The sequence below is a fragment of the Panulirus ornatus genome, chromosome 51, assembly GCF_036320965.1.
Source record: "Panulirus ornatus isolate Po-2019 chromosome 51, ASM3632096v1, whole genome shotgun sequence".
Lineage (NCBI taxonomy): Eukaryota > Metazoa > Arthropoda > Malacostraca > Decapoda > Palinuridae > Panulirus > Panulirus ornatus.
The window spans coordinates 6,058,975-6,074,079 of NC_092274.1; the positions used below are offsets into that span (position 1 = coordinate 6,058,975).

Below are 15,105 nucleotides of genomic sequence, written 5' to 3' on the forward strand. Positions count from 1 at the left end.
GTATGCAGCAATCACTTGCCACACCTCATGATATAATGAATGGGAAGATTGTGGGGTTCACAGAAATTGTATGGGGTATTGACAAAAATACCAAAGACAATGGACAGTTTTAATAATGACAAACAGCATATCTAAAAAAAAAAAGTGAATTGAATCATTAGAGTAAGGTCGAAATGCAATGTCCAGATGACAGGCTAGGCAAGTAGAATCAGCAGAAGAGCGACAATGGAATAACAATAAAAGTTTTTGTCTGCAGACAATGCAATTAACTGGTACAGTGGGCACAGAATTTTCAAATAAACATCAAGGAATTTTGAAGGAAGGGTTATGAAATTTGATTGACAAAAAGCAGACTTTTGGGTTTATGAAGTAATAAATTTATCATGTGATAATGACAGTCCGTATGTTTCCTTTCTGCAAAGGCTTACACTGTCCACTATAAGATTTTTTTTTTTTCATCAGGGTCATTATTTCCTTTTACTACATTTAAACATGGTTATGAATGAAAAACCTCCTCTATTCAGCCACCAACTGCCTAAACACACCTCAACATGTCAAAAATTAAACAGCATCTCTTGACCATTTGCCAAAAAGATTTTAATTTGATTATGAAACAGAAGTAAGCCCCATTTGATTGCACCCAGGTATATGTTTATGAGACAGAAAAGATAATTGCCTTGTCAAGTATAAGCAAAAGAAAAAAAAGGTGAGAAAGATAAAAGATTGTGTGGTAGGCATTGTGGAGAAAGCCTTTGGAGAAATTAAGTGAAATTAGCTTTCTTTATTCCTAAAAGCCATGCAACATGAACAGTAAAGAATTCTGAGCAGTTTTAAGTCTGCATGGTGTGCAAAAAAAAAAAAAGGCCTAAGCATTTTTTTTGTATTTTGATTATCTTAGGGTGCAAATGAACTCAACTCGCATGAAGTGTGGTAGGAGAGTGAAATAAGCTAAATTAAAAAGAAGCAATGAATACAGTAAGCATTAAAAAGTTGAAGAAAAAAGATAGGTAAGATAGGTTCCATAAGTGTAAAATTCCCTCCATTTTCAGACACAGGTACAAGTATACAAACATGACATAAACCCACAGTGAAATATATATATATATAGATGTTCAACCTATTACCAAACTTCACCTGTCTGTGGTTACACCAAGAGTGAAAAGTCAACTTTGGCAAGGCTGTATCGTCTGTTGACAGAAGGGAGTGCAGGTTCGATGAATAACTTTTCACCCCAAAGGAAGTCCATTGTTCCCCTGCATCTGGAAGTAATGCAGCCATGGTGCTTCATGAAATCCTAGAGAAAGGGTTCCTGGAGTAAAGCCAGAGCCACTTCAAAAAAAGGATTACAGGACAATTATAAATAATAAATAAATGTATTCAACCCAAGCTGGATTAAGCTTCATCTGTTTGTTATCTCTAGTTTAGGAAGTAGGCATAACTGCTGGAGAAGGTGTAATGGAAAGTAATGAGGATGGTATTTGTGGAGGGTGAAATGAATTACAAAGAGGGAAGGAAAACCCTTGACCAACCAACAACGGGAGGAAAGGACAATGAGGGAAGACACAGTAACAACCTGCAAGTTCCTTAGGACCAGGATGATGTTATTCTACAAACAGGATGCTCGGCAAAAGTGTCAGGAGCAATATGAGGAAGTATTTCTAAAGCAATAGAGGACTGGACATTTAGAACATGTTGCATAAAGATGAAGTAAATGTTGATAGCAAAGGCTAATACAGCCTGGATAATAGGAATTATACATTAAAATATGATGCACCACAAGTGTAAAGCCCACTCCTAATATGTCCAAAGAGGTAGTCTCTCTCTTTCTAGCATGAAGGATAAAATTCTTGGTGCCTCGACAAGAGCTCAAGACACAAAATTTCTGTTCTCAGAATTTTTAGCTTCAGCATTATTAAAACAATTTTGGACACTTTCTAAAATAAGATATTTTGTCATTTACCTACATCAGTAAATAGTAATGGCCTCCAAAGAGAGGCAAAGAAAGATACCATGGAAAGAGACAAATGACTAAGGAAAATTCATCATAACAGCATCAAATATATTCAGGGTTTAATGTCTCCCTATCCGTATGCTGTGACTGTTCTTCCGTTTTGTTATCAAACTGGAAGCTATAAAACATCCATCTCCATATGCATTTACAATGCTTAAAAAAAATGAGGTTAAAAGCTAGATATATAAAAGCTTTATGCACTGCCTGAAAATACAAAGGTAGACTAAAACGTTTTCCCCAGTTTTCTCTATCGATAATTATCTGGTATAATTTAGACTACATGATCACATTACTGAACTGAAGGTTGAAGATGACGTTAAAAATATTATTATGATGATTATAGGGATTTTAACTGCATCTGAAAGAGTGCAACTGAAGCTGGACATCCAGTTTAGTCAGTACAAATTAGGATATTTTATACCTTCAAAAATCCTGCAAATTTACAAGTAATGTGAGGATAGAAATAATTCAAGGTTATTTGTTAAAATGAAGAAGGATGATGAGTATTATCTATATAACTTTTAATAGAATCTACAATTTCATCATTTTACTCATAAGCTTTTGTGTGCTTCACAAGGAACTTAATTTTCTTTCTAGTTTATTTCCTGTAATATATGCCCAGGAAAAGAGATGGAATACTGCCTGGGAATACATCTGTGCATCAGGAAGGCGACTAAAGAGGGGTAGAGGTGGGTGGATGGAAATCTTCCTCTTCTGGATTATCTTAAAAAAGAGGGGAGGAAGATGGGATGAACTTGCTGATGTCACTGATAATTTTGTCATGAACTGGCTAATGTGCAAAGATCTGGAATTATACATAGAATTATAATAATTGAATTTAATACTTGTTTTACTGTTTCATGTAATTAGGTAGCAGAATTATAATCATTAAATTTAATATTTGTTTTATTGTTTCATATAATTAGGTAGCAGAATTATAATCATTAAATTTAATATTTGTTTTAATGTTTCATATAATTAGGTAGCAAGTCTATCTCAGGGTACTGGGGATCCTTGCCGTTTTATTAACCAACAAGGATAGGGATTCTAGTACTCCAGAATTAATTCCTACAAAAATTCCACTTTTTTACATGCACTTGATCCAGTCCATGTCCATAGAAGTGATGTTTTTGATAACAGAGATGAATACTTCATTCATATCATAATTTCCATTAAAAATGTTGCTTTCTATTTGTTTTGGACAAAGTACTGTTGTTTAAAGTAAACACACCTTGTTCATTAAAGTCAAGATAATTTTGATGTATATATATTAGTATGTTTTATTTCCCTAATTTCTGGTTCACCTGCAATATATTTTCTTAAGTACGAAAATTACTTTGATTTCAATCCAAACTGTAAATATTGTCTCTCATTCCTTTCTTTATACTCTGCCAAGGTAAATTTTTTGGAAAATTTCTTGAATATCAGCAAATTACGGAATGAACATAGCATTATTTCTTACACTGGAAATGTGGTTAAAGAGAAGTCTTTACTGGATGTAGTTACCTGCTAACAATATCATTGTAGGTAAATTCCTGTTTTTGAATCCAAACTCTGTTTTGATACTTAAAATTTTAATTTTCTAGATTTCCCTTTATATGTCATGGCATCAATAATTTCAAAGACTCTTTACTTTTGAATTTTTTAAGTTTCTTATTCCCTGTCGTTTAGGTTTCAGATCAGTGTCAGTATCATGCAAACTACTTCCAATTTCAGAATGCAGTTTTTCTACTTCCAGAAGTTCATTTCATTATTTTCTTGCTTTGGAGAATTACTTCCTATTACTTACCAATTACATAATGTTTTTAACATTTACAAAGCTCTATACTCTTTCATTTGTAATAAAATGAATATATTTAGCACAAGTCTTATCAGTGCTTGTTCATTGACTTCAGCATTTTCCAAAGGTCTAATTTCTAATAGTCTATGATTGATTATTCTCTTTTTCTTTTATTTTCTTCACTTTCCCAGTTGGTTAATGGAGAAAGTGGGCTTTGTTTTCATATTCTACTTTTTCTTTAATTTTCCTCGCTTTCCATGTTCGTTAATGAAGAAAGTGGGATGTTTTCTCACTAACAATGACTACTTTTCTAATAATCAAGCTTTCACCAGGAGAGGATGGGAAATTGTCTCCAAGTATTCAATAATAAGTTGGTACAGTCTGCAGAGGCAGTCACCATGCCAATTTAGGTTTCAAAAGCCCTACAAACCTGAAAGTTCATAATTTCTTCCATAGTGTCTTGCATTTCAGTTGTTAAATTGTTGTGACACCCCCATGCTGAAAATTACCTGTGAATTAAGTAGATTATTCTGCCCACAGCTTGGGCTACATTAAGAATGGAGTGAGTGGTCTTTGAACAGTGTTGTCTCTTTGGGCAATCTTTTATGCATCCCTTCACAACCACTCTCTTGTAACATAAAGGAATGCAGGCATGAAAGTTAACACTCTCGATTCCTTTTTTCACATTCACTATATTTAAGCCTTTTGTCATATATTTATCCTTATAATGATATTCTTTTGACTGAAATGTTTTCAACAATCCTCAGTTTTTTTTTTTTTTTTTTTTTTTTTTACATGTGTATACATGCTTGTGTTTGTGATGGATGCTCTTATAAATGAGCAGTGTCCATATTTCCCTGATTATATTTTTTTTACTTGCATGAGTAGCCACAAGATTGACTGGCACTGCTGCTCTTCCTCATCTGTGTGAATTGGCCTTTTCGTATTGAAATTGCTGTTATAAATAAAAAGTTTCCCATATTCCTCATTAATCATTTTTCACTGATGGCAAGCCATACATTTACAGCAAACCAGGCAGCAATTCTGAAAGAACTACATACCCCACAATTCTTTCTTTCAATGTTTTGCATCTCTTTGGATCAGCTTATAGTATTATGGTTATTTTTATAAGGAGACTCTTACTTACAGTAAAAGTTCACACTTGTGCATTCAGTTATATGGGTAATAAGGCTGTTTTTCTGTGAACCTTTTCTCATAATTCACAAGAAATTTCTTTTTCTCCTGGGAAGATAAGTTCCTTTTCATCGATGTTGGTCTTTTAACTTGAAAGTTTACTCCCATTCATTACATTCTATCTTTGTTTACTTGTATGAATACCCATGTGAGTAATGAGGTGGCTTTTCTGTGTGAATCGTTTTCCACAAAGTTCACATCTATATCTTTTTTCACCTGTGTGAATAAGCATATGCTTATTAAGGCTGCTGCTGTGAGTGAACAGTTTTCCACATTCCTCACACTCAAATTTTTTCTCACCTGTGTGAATAAGTTTATGAATATTAAGACTATTTTTCAAAATGAAAAGTTTTCCACATTCTTCGCATTCAAAATTTTTCTCACCGATGTGAATCAGTGTATGCATGTCAAGGTGGGTTTTCTGAGTAAATAGTTTTCCACATTCTTTACATTCAAACCTTTTCTCACCTGTGTGAATAAGAGTATGTCTATTAAGGTGACTCTTCTGAGTGAAAGGTTTCCCACATTCAAAGCATTCAAACTTTCTTTCAGCTGTGTGAATAAGCTTATGATTGCTAAGGTTACTCTTCCAAGTGAACAGTTTCCCACATTCCTCACACTGAAATTTCTTCTCACCCGTGTGAATTACTTTATGTATGTTTAGGGTGCTCTTTTGAGTGAAAAGCTTTCCACATTCCCCACATTCAAACCTCTTCTCACCTGTGTGAATAAGTTTGTGCTTCTTAAGATTGTCTTTCTGAGTGAAAAGTTTCCTACATTCCTCACATTCAAATCTTTTCTCACCTGTGTGCACAAGTTTATGCCTATTAAGATTGTTCTTCTGTGTGAATAGTCTCCCACACTCCTCGCACTCAAATTTTTTTTCGACTGTGTGAAGAGGGTTGAACTTTCCGAGATGGTCCTCTATAATTATCACTTCTACATTCATATTCAAACTTTTCTCACTTCAGAAAATAAGCTTGTCTTTTGAGATGGTTCTTTTTAAAGAACATTCTATTACTTTCCTTGATATTTTATCTTGCTTTTGAATGTATACAAAGAAATCCACTGTAAAAAAAAAAAAAAGCTTTTAGTTAGCTACCTATAAATTGCAACAAATAAAGCACTGTTATGAGATGTATCTCTGCTACACTTCATAACTTCAGTCACAAACATGAATGTCATACAGAAGATACAGAAACAGCCAGCAAATTATAAAATGCTTTTCATTCAAGATAAATATTATGGGCAATATTCTTCAAATGAAAGTTAAATTTTTCTTACGAAATAACCCAAAAGTATCTACTAGTACCACATATGCCACAACCATGTTGAGAAAATAAATACTCTGTGTTCCATCCCAAGAAAAGATGAAGTGCTGAACAACTGCTCTTAAAGAATTCTTTCTTGATTTGCAGGAACAAACTGCCAGTTGTGACTCTTGTAAACAGTTTTTATGATAAATGTTGAAGTAGACTTGAAAATAACACCATATGGTGTGCAGTCTTGTCTGACATTATTCATTCTTAAGTTAAGGTTTGTATTTATGCTTCTGTCTTGTTCTTGAATGGTGATGCTTCTATTCAGTACCTGAAATGGCATAAGACATGCACCTTTTGTATTTATATCATGTACAGACATTTCTGCCTGTATGACATAATATAAGTAGAATGTTCCCTATACATTTTTCTCACCAACAACATCCACACTTCCAAAATGCTGAGTTGAAAATATTACTGGAACAATTTTATAGACATTTCTAAACATGCAACTAATTGCAATCCAATTAATGTTTAGATATATGAAATAAAGGGTCACTCAGTTCCAGTTACACCCACTGAAAACCTATTTGGAAAGACATATCAAAAGTACAGTGACCATATGTTTTAAATATTCTGCATAAGCTTCAAGTTATATATGAAGAAACAAGTAACATGATGAATTAATAAAGGAGTTCTAAGACCAAATGATTAGTGTTATATTAATGAAAGTACAAAAATTTAGATGTAATTAAGAGACTTGTTTCTGCAGTTTACGAAAAAGTTCATCAGCGAATGAATTTTGTCTCCCTGTTTCTCTGAGCAGCTGCACCCAAAAATGGGAAGCCCAAACCACTCCAAACGAATAATCACCTTCTTAAAGTACTTTTCATGTTAGGTCCAACAAAACTCATTTCCTGAAAAAAACAAACCCAAGAAAACATTTGATAATCACACACCATTTGCCTCCTGGCAACTTGACTTGTGCTTCAAGGCCATCGTATAACTCCTCTCCACAAAAAGCCAGGATGAAAAATAATACTAACGTAAGAAGGCCATGAGGTATATGCAACCTTCAGTCCAGCAAAAAAAAAAATGAGGAAAATTAGATGTTTGCAAGAAATACTTAGTGTATTTAGTTTCTGAAAAGAAACAATTTCTGGGCTTGAGTTTTGATATTCTTGGCGCAAATAAATTTTCTTATTAATTTATAAAAAGTTGTGTCTGGGGACATAATATATAAAACATGTAAAGATATGCATATGTAAAATATATAAAAAAATATGCATGTCTAGAGTGAAATCACACCTTAAAAAGAAATCATAAGCTATGTAATGTGACTGGGTGTACACCGAATGAAACATGCTTGAGAAAAACGTAATTATTTCATAGTCACATTGATAAGGAGTATCCATGCTACCAGCACAGAGCCTCTCCTATTTAACACCCTCCCAACCTCATGTGAAGTTTAGAGGCAGAACACGAGTGAAGTACGACTGAATTTTTTTCATGAGGTTTAAGAGATGATTGCCTTTTTCATTTTTTTTTTTGCTTAACCTTTGACCTGACCTTTAATGGTCAGAATAGCAGCATAACACATCAATGGCATCTCACAGGGCAATGGTCGAAAACACAACCAACCAATCTTCACCCTAATACAACCTTCAGATTCATGTAAAACCTCATCCACATCATCATCCATGAAGCTCACCCACACCAAGTTGTCTGACAGTTCAATTAGAGGTGAAGCTTAGCTTGGACTGCTGCTTTTTCTAACTGTCCTTAGGGGTGCTTTTGGTGTGTGACGCCAATGTCCTCTGGGGTGCCGGTAGCACTTCGGCTCCTAATGAGTAACCCTAGCCCACTCAAACTCAGCCCAGCGGTGGATGATAATTAGAATCAATATTTCGGTTGAATGTCACTGGAGACATACCAGTGTATGACCCTCAGGGGCCAATATATCCTCAAACAATGTGCTGGCAAAATAGCCACCACGTAAAGAATACACCTCACATCACAAAGCATTTATCCATTAAACGACCATTTCTCGTACGAGTCACACCGGCCCTACCACTACAGACGTAAATTACTCCATTAGACGGTACCTGTGGTGGGTGACTGTCCTTGGAAGATGGTATAGAGCCAAGGGGAAAGTATTATTGTATGGGAAGTCTGCGGGTCTGGGCCGACATCATCACCTGTCAAGACCAGCAGTCAATTGTAAACATTGAGCTGCCAGATACCTCCAGACCACTTAGCCTCACCGTATAGCTTTGTTATTATTAAGTTTATTGCACTATATGTTCCACCTTCATTATTTGATATATATATATATATATATATATATATATATATATATATATATATATATATATATATATATATATATATAGCAAAAATGTCAGAGAGATGATAGACTACATAAGTGCAATCCAAATATTCATTAAGTCTCGTTAGAATTTATTCTTTTTCACTCATAAGTTATATCAATAGTTTAAGATATTAATCCTCAGTAAAATATGACCAGTTCGGGACTGAGGGGCCACGAAGATACGCAAAAAAAAAGTAATTAAGGAAATCACCCTTATCACTAGTTAAATTGATTTCCACCACACTGAGTAATGTTATCATCACCATATCTTATCGATCACCCTCCTTCCTTCCTTCACTAAGTACACAACAAGACTCAGGATTTACCAGTGATATACATCAATGAAATCCAAAAATGATAAAAAAAAATATATGGTAATGCTTTGAGTTAATTGTTTGCCTCCATTTTCGACTTCGTAAAATAATTCTAAAACTCGTGTTATCTGTGATGGAACTGACACTTGCTACTTTCTTCAAAGCTTGAACATGAACCTTTAAATCTAGGAAATTTTCTATTGATTTGTGTATAAAACTATGTCTAAATCAATGAAATAGATTACATTTTAACTGGTAAAATCTAACGCGAAAAGTACATTTTCCGTAAAACATTTTTTTGTTAATGAAGTACAGTGTGTTGACACCATAGAGCTTTCTTTAATAAAATATGGTATGGAAACTCCGTGGACTTATTTACTTATAAAATACTAGTTTGTGAATCCATATAGAATATTTCAGTATTAGTGAAACGCGTGTCTGTATAATTAAAGAATTTCTAAATGAAATGTATCTTTAAAGAATAGTAAATATTATTGTTTTTGATATGCAGATTGGCTTGGCTGTAGACTTTTCTGTCCATGAAGTTATGTAGGTTTGGAAATCCGTAATTTCTAATTTTGTATTGATGCGAGCTCCAAGTCTGAAGATGATATTGTTTAATACAAAATGGTGCAACTTAGTACTGCATTTAAGGGTAGATGACATATATTTTTTTTTGTCTATGCTAATAGAAGATACTAATAGAATTTATTTGCTAGAATTCTTTATTTCCCCGTCAAACTCATTTTCCTCTCGGAATTGTGTATCTCTTGGATCATTTGCCTCATTACTCCTCTAGTTCCTCTCCTTGTCTATCAGATCATCAGTCCGAAATACTTTCAAGTCCTGAAGAGTCAGTAGAAAGTTAGAAAAAAAAAAGATATATTTGTGATGTTAAGAGACGCTTTAGTGTCGTCTTTTCTTTGGCGCACCTGTTGCACGGGTGTTTGGTAGTCACTTCCTGATTGGCCAAGGATGATCGTGGAAGGAGGAAGAAGCCGTGGCGGCCAATGACGGCGCAGGTGACAAGCGGCGTAGAGGGGGTGTGGAGTGGGAGGCTGCCCCAGCTGAGAGGCCAGTTCCTGTTTACATCCCGGGAGGACAACTCGGACCCATCTTGCTGCGATGAGAGTCCGGCCGAGGTATAGTTGTGCGGCCGCAGGAGGCGCCGCAGGAGGAGGAGAGCGGCACGAGCCGGGGAGATGCGGTGTGGCCGAGTCGGCTCTCCTTAAATCCGCCCTTTTGCCGCGATGCTACACTGTGGCTACGTCTTCCTCGAACGTTAGCGAAATGACAGATTAGGACGTGCCGAAGGGCCGCCCCCCACCCAACCCCCCCAATAATATAAGTTGTCTTTTTGTTGTTGTTGTTTTTGACAGTTGAGGTCAAGCCCAAGGGTCAACGTGAATTCGTAGAGGACGTCGGTGCGAGTATGATGGCTCGCCTTTTGACCTGACCCCTTGACCTGACCCGTAAGGATGATGGTATAGGCCAGGCCATCATAACCATGGGTTGTACTTTAGTGCTCAGGGATCGTAGTACCCTAGTGTTGATGGGCTAAACGTTCTCACACACATACACGGGATTATGGTAATATTGCAATGACTTTGGATCATTTTGCAACACATGTTGAATTTGACGTCCACTGATGTCATTCGTACCGTATTAAAACTGTGGCTAGGTTTAATGTCTTGGAGTTGTTCCTCTAACAAGGCAGACTGTGAAGGAAGTCAGACCTCTGAGTTTATCTGGTACGAGACACAAGCCAAGACAATGGATAACCCCTTAATGTCACAGTCATCTGCATTGATATATATGTACATCTGTTTTGTGCTATTTCCGTTACCTCCTTTAATTGGTTGCAGCCTCAGCTGAGAAAAGCAGAGGTTGGTTAATCACTCATTACTTACCATTAAACGGTTAGTTGAAGGTGAAGAATTAATGTGAAATTTTATCCAGTGTCGTTACAGATATTCTGGTGAGTTATCGTGATCTAACCTTTCTTGACTTAATGTTCTTTGATCTACGTAAACTACCCTAATCCAGGTTGTAATAGATTGCTTTGGGTGGATGGAATTGTTCCAGATAAAGAGTATCTTAGCAATGAAACGTTATCAGTTTGCATGGTTATGTTGATGATTAAAGAAATGAAAATTAACATTGACTTTTCTGAATATGTAACTCATGTGCTACAAATTTTGTCTCACTAAAAAGTTTAATGATTTGATTAATGTTCAGATCAAAATCTTGTAGAAAAGTTCATTTGCCTGCATCTGTCAGTATGGCTGCATCAAGTGGATGAAAGCAGATGACATTGATATATTCATAATGCAGTATTGATGAGAAGGTAAATTGTGGTCGTAGAGAAATATTACGTTAGTTTTTTATGATTTCATGTTTTTAGTTTTTTTTTTTTACTTTACCACACATTATATTTCTCTCCCTTCGTGTCCTGCTTGTTGTTGGGAACTTCCTGTAGATCAGTTAATCTATCTATCTATCTATATTCCTGATGCCCAGTTCCTTTAGGAATTCTCTCAATGGGGTGGCCATGGCAAAAGAGTCTATGTAACTGTTGAACTTCAATGTTGCTCCATAGCCCCTAGTGCCTTAACAGTACACTGACAGGGCAGCTGTAGAACTGTTTTCAGAGGCTCCGACCTAATGTTCGTATCAACTACTTCTACCTAATGTTCCAACATTCTGCTTCTACTTAAAGCTCCTATTTGCTTCTTCTACATAGTCTTTCTTCGTAATGTTCCCACCTACTACTTATGTTTATTGTTCCTACCATTTTGCCAAAAGTCAGGGCCAGCACATAACACTCTCCCCAAGAAAATATAGAGTTTTGAAGAATTGATTGATTAAGTGTTGACAAGTTTTACATGTGACAAGTAGAGGTTGTATGTTTGTGGACAAATTGCCAGCAGTCCACATGTGGGTGAGGCAGAAAGAGAGCCAGCTACCCGGGGCAAAAGGTTGCAGCTTGTCAGCCACTGAAGAGGTGGAAGGTTTTGACTGAAACAAACAATTTGATATGATTGTTGTGGGTAGACTTATGTTTATAAAGCCATGTTGATAAGATATACTTTTGTCATTGGCCACCTGAAATCCATACCATTTTACACTACTTTCCATTAGAACTGCTTGAATTTTGTAGACAATAATCACTTCTCATGAGTGACAGGAACACGACTCATGTAGCATTTACTTTAAAATTCATGAGCGAAAGTAGGATAATACATGTGAATAGGATTTAGCTGTATCAAAGGTTTCATTTAAGTAAGTGTTAAAAGAACAGTGATCTATTCTTTATGGATATTTTTTGATTTAAAGATTTTGTAAAAGAATTACATTAGCTGCAGGTATTGTGGATCCATTCCTTGTGGATATTTTTTAATTCAAAAGTTTTGTAAAAGAATTACATCATTGCAGGTATTATTTTCATTGTGTGAGTTAGATTCTTTGTATTCTGTGATCCAGTTTCTTTTTTAAAGCATTAGGTTTTTGGCATGGTCTCCTGCAGGTAACATGACTGAGGGTAGCATGATGGGGGTTGAGAGGGAGGAGTATGTGGAGGTGTTGCAGAACTATTCTTACCAGCGGGATGACCGCACCCTTCGCATGACCAAGGGGGAAATCTTGATGCTCCTCAAGCGTTCTACGAGTGACTGGTGGCAGGTTGGTCAGTTGTGTTCAGTGATCATGTTGGTTGATTATTTATCATTTCCCAAGTGACCCTTAGTACTAAAACATACTTCAAAGTCGTATGCATACTTTTGAAGATGAATGTCGTTTACTTTGGAGGAGGAGAAAGATTTCATAATTTAAAGGAGGATGATTTTGAACATTCTTTCTTTTTTGCAGGTTATAAGACATGGAGAACAACGACCATTCTTTGCACCAGCGCAATACATTCGTGTAACAACTGTACCTCACGAGCAAATGAAACTGTTTATAAGGCAGGGGAGACAACAGCAACAAAAGCCACAACTTCAACATGTTTTGGATGATATTATTCCCACAAGTAAACCACAGGGCATACCATCGCAACAGATGGAAAGTAAAATTACAACAGCTGTACCAGATAGTCAGTCTCTCACAAATGCCATTAGTAGTCAGAGTTATATGGCAAAGATAGATCCCATTAGATTATCATCAGAGAGAAAAGATCAGTACCCAGGCAGGCTACAAGGACTTTCCTCATTTAAAAGTGATTCACCCAGAGGCCAAGCCTCAAGGAGTAGTTGCAGTGAGTTGCCATCTCCATTAACAAATTTGCAAGGGTGTGTCCAGAGTGGGCAGGAGTCTTCTTCATCACATACTTCAAGGTCGAGCCTGAATGACGGCAGCTTGGAGTCATTAAAATACATCCAGTCCAGAAAGCAGGTAATTAAGGCAGCTTCACATGATGAACTAACAAGTGGGGATCGAAGTCAGTCCACATTAGATGTAAGTCAGCCTCGAGCAGCTAGCAGCGAAGAACTAGATGGTCATTATGGTGGAAGGGACTATTTATTCAAGAGTAATCAACTAAGCCAGCGACACAGGTCTAACTCCGTTGATTTGAGAATATTTCAGAGAGAATTATGTTTTAGTGAAATGAAGCAAGGGTCTCTTGATAAAAGTCGTAAACCGAGACTCTCAAAGGATCCAGGCAACAGGAGGAGATCTTGGGCAATTGAAGAGCTCCGGGCATCAGAGAATCTTCGTCCATCACTGAGAAGAGGAGAGACATTAGATGCAGCTATTGTACTAGATGTACCACCCAAACTGCCACCCAAACAGAGAAAGCATAGGCTAGATGTATTAAACTCAAGCTCTGAAAATATTGGTAGATTAGAGGGACCAATAGACATCAAGTTGCAAGAAGTTATACAGAGTAAATCAATGCTACCATCAGATACAAATGAAAATGATTCTAGTAAAGATAGTGAGAAAGGACATTATCAACAATCTTCAGATCCAATGACATTATCAGAAAGTGAAAAGAAAAGTTCTCTTGGTCACCTGGATGCTAAGGACTTGAAAGATCCTCCAGTTGCTTTACCTAGGAAAATTTTACCACCTCAAGTATTTCTAGGAGAGACTAAGCATGAAGATAAGGATGACAAAATGAAGATGAAAGTGGGAGTGTCTTCATCTTTAAGTTTAAGCAGCTCTTTACCAAGAGATGCTGCTAGCAGTCAAATAAAGAAAAGCTCAAGCCACAGTAATCTAGATAATACCTTTGCTTCCAAAGATGAAGGAATTCTGAAGAGGGGTGGTAGCTTGTCCCAAGGAAATCACAAGTCATGCAATCCTGATAATGTCCATAGGATCCCTGGCACACCTGAATCCTTAAGAAAAGTTGGTGGTTCTTTGACTTCCACTAAGAAGAGCTGCAGTACTCCAGAGTCTCCTAGAAAGGTCCATGGGTCTTCTGGAAAGATGTCTGGAATTCGAGAGACACTGCAAAGTTTTAAGCAAAAAAGTGAAAGAAAAGATAGTGGAAAGGAAGAAGAGAAGACTGATGGGGGTAAAATGCCCCCAAGAGAGATGTCTTTGTCCGAATCTCCACACTGCGGTAAAATAACACAGGTATGTTTTGCTATTGAGTAAATATGTAGCTAGATTGAAAATTTTACAAACATCATCTTGGTAAGTGTCATAAGGCTTGAATGTGGGTGATCTAATACTATCAAAAGTATTATTTTGACTGGAAGAGTAATATCTGAAGGTACTGTTTCTTTAGTATTTCATTTGTAGTGCTATGTATAAAATACCAGTAGGTTTACTGAAAGTAATCATGTTGGTGTTTATAATGTCTTGTACATTTGCAGGTATGAGTACCTTTATGAATTTAGTTTTTAATTGCCTGTGTTGGTGTTATTTCCTCCAACCCATAAGAAGTGCACATACCATAAGACATTTCTAAGTTGACCTCCTATACATCACATATATGATCTTGTCACATGAAGACTTTGCTTCATGTAAACATGGGAATCTCTTCAGGATTTATTTGTGCATTTCTTATGTGGACCACATGCTTCCCTTTTACTGAAAGTCCTTGATTTGTGTCAAGGTTACATTCCTGAAAAACACAACTCAATCAAAACTATGGAGATACGATCTTGACATGTGTCCAGCACCATCCAAGTTACATATATGTACCTAAAACCCTACAAATTGTATTA

At 36.2% G+C, this 15,105-nt stretch overlaps 2 protein-coding genes across 4 annotated transcripts in view; one reads left to right on the forward strand and one right to left on the reverse strand.

Annotated features, from left to right (window-relative positions):
* Window positions 1-95: 95 nt before the first annotated feature.
* On the reverse strand, window positions 96-8,476 carry LOC139764891 (uncharacterized). The gene is made up of 2 exons (XM_071691948.1): window positions 8,350-8,476; window positions 96-6,575 (listed from the first exon to the last, which is right to left on the reverse strand). Exon 2 carries the CDS (start codon window positions 5,932-5,934, stop codon window positions 5,104-5,106), a length of 831 nt encoding a protein of 276 aa, XP_071548049.1. The 5' UTR covers window positions 5,935-6,575; window positions 8,350-8,476; the 3' UTR covers window positions 96-5,103.
* A 1,459-nt stretch (window positions 8,477-9,935) lies between these two features.
* Window positions 9,936-15,105, forward strand: part of LOC139764896 (uncharacterized) — a 45,310-nt gene continuing 40,140 nt past the window's right edge. For all 3 annotated transcript variants that reach the window (XM_071691957.1, XM_071691959.1, XM_071691958.1), the window contains exons 1-3: window positions 9,936-10,071; window positions 12,456-12,610; window positions 12,797-14,509. In XM_071691957.1, the coding sequence (XP_071548058.1) occupies window positions 12,461-12,610; window positions 12,797-14,509 (1,863 nt within the window). In that variant the 5' untranslated portion in view covers window positions 9,936-10,071; window positions 12,456-12,460. The remainder of the gene's footprint in view (window positions 10,072-12,455; window positions 12,611-12,796; window positions 14,510-15,105) is intronic.

Bases quoted from the DNA above. Each gene is read 5' to 3' on its own strand.
- LOC139764891 (XM_071691948.1), bottom strand. From the start codon at position 5,934: ATGAATGTAGAAGTGATAATTATAGAGGACCATCTCGGAAAGTTCAAC.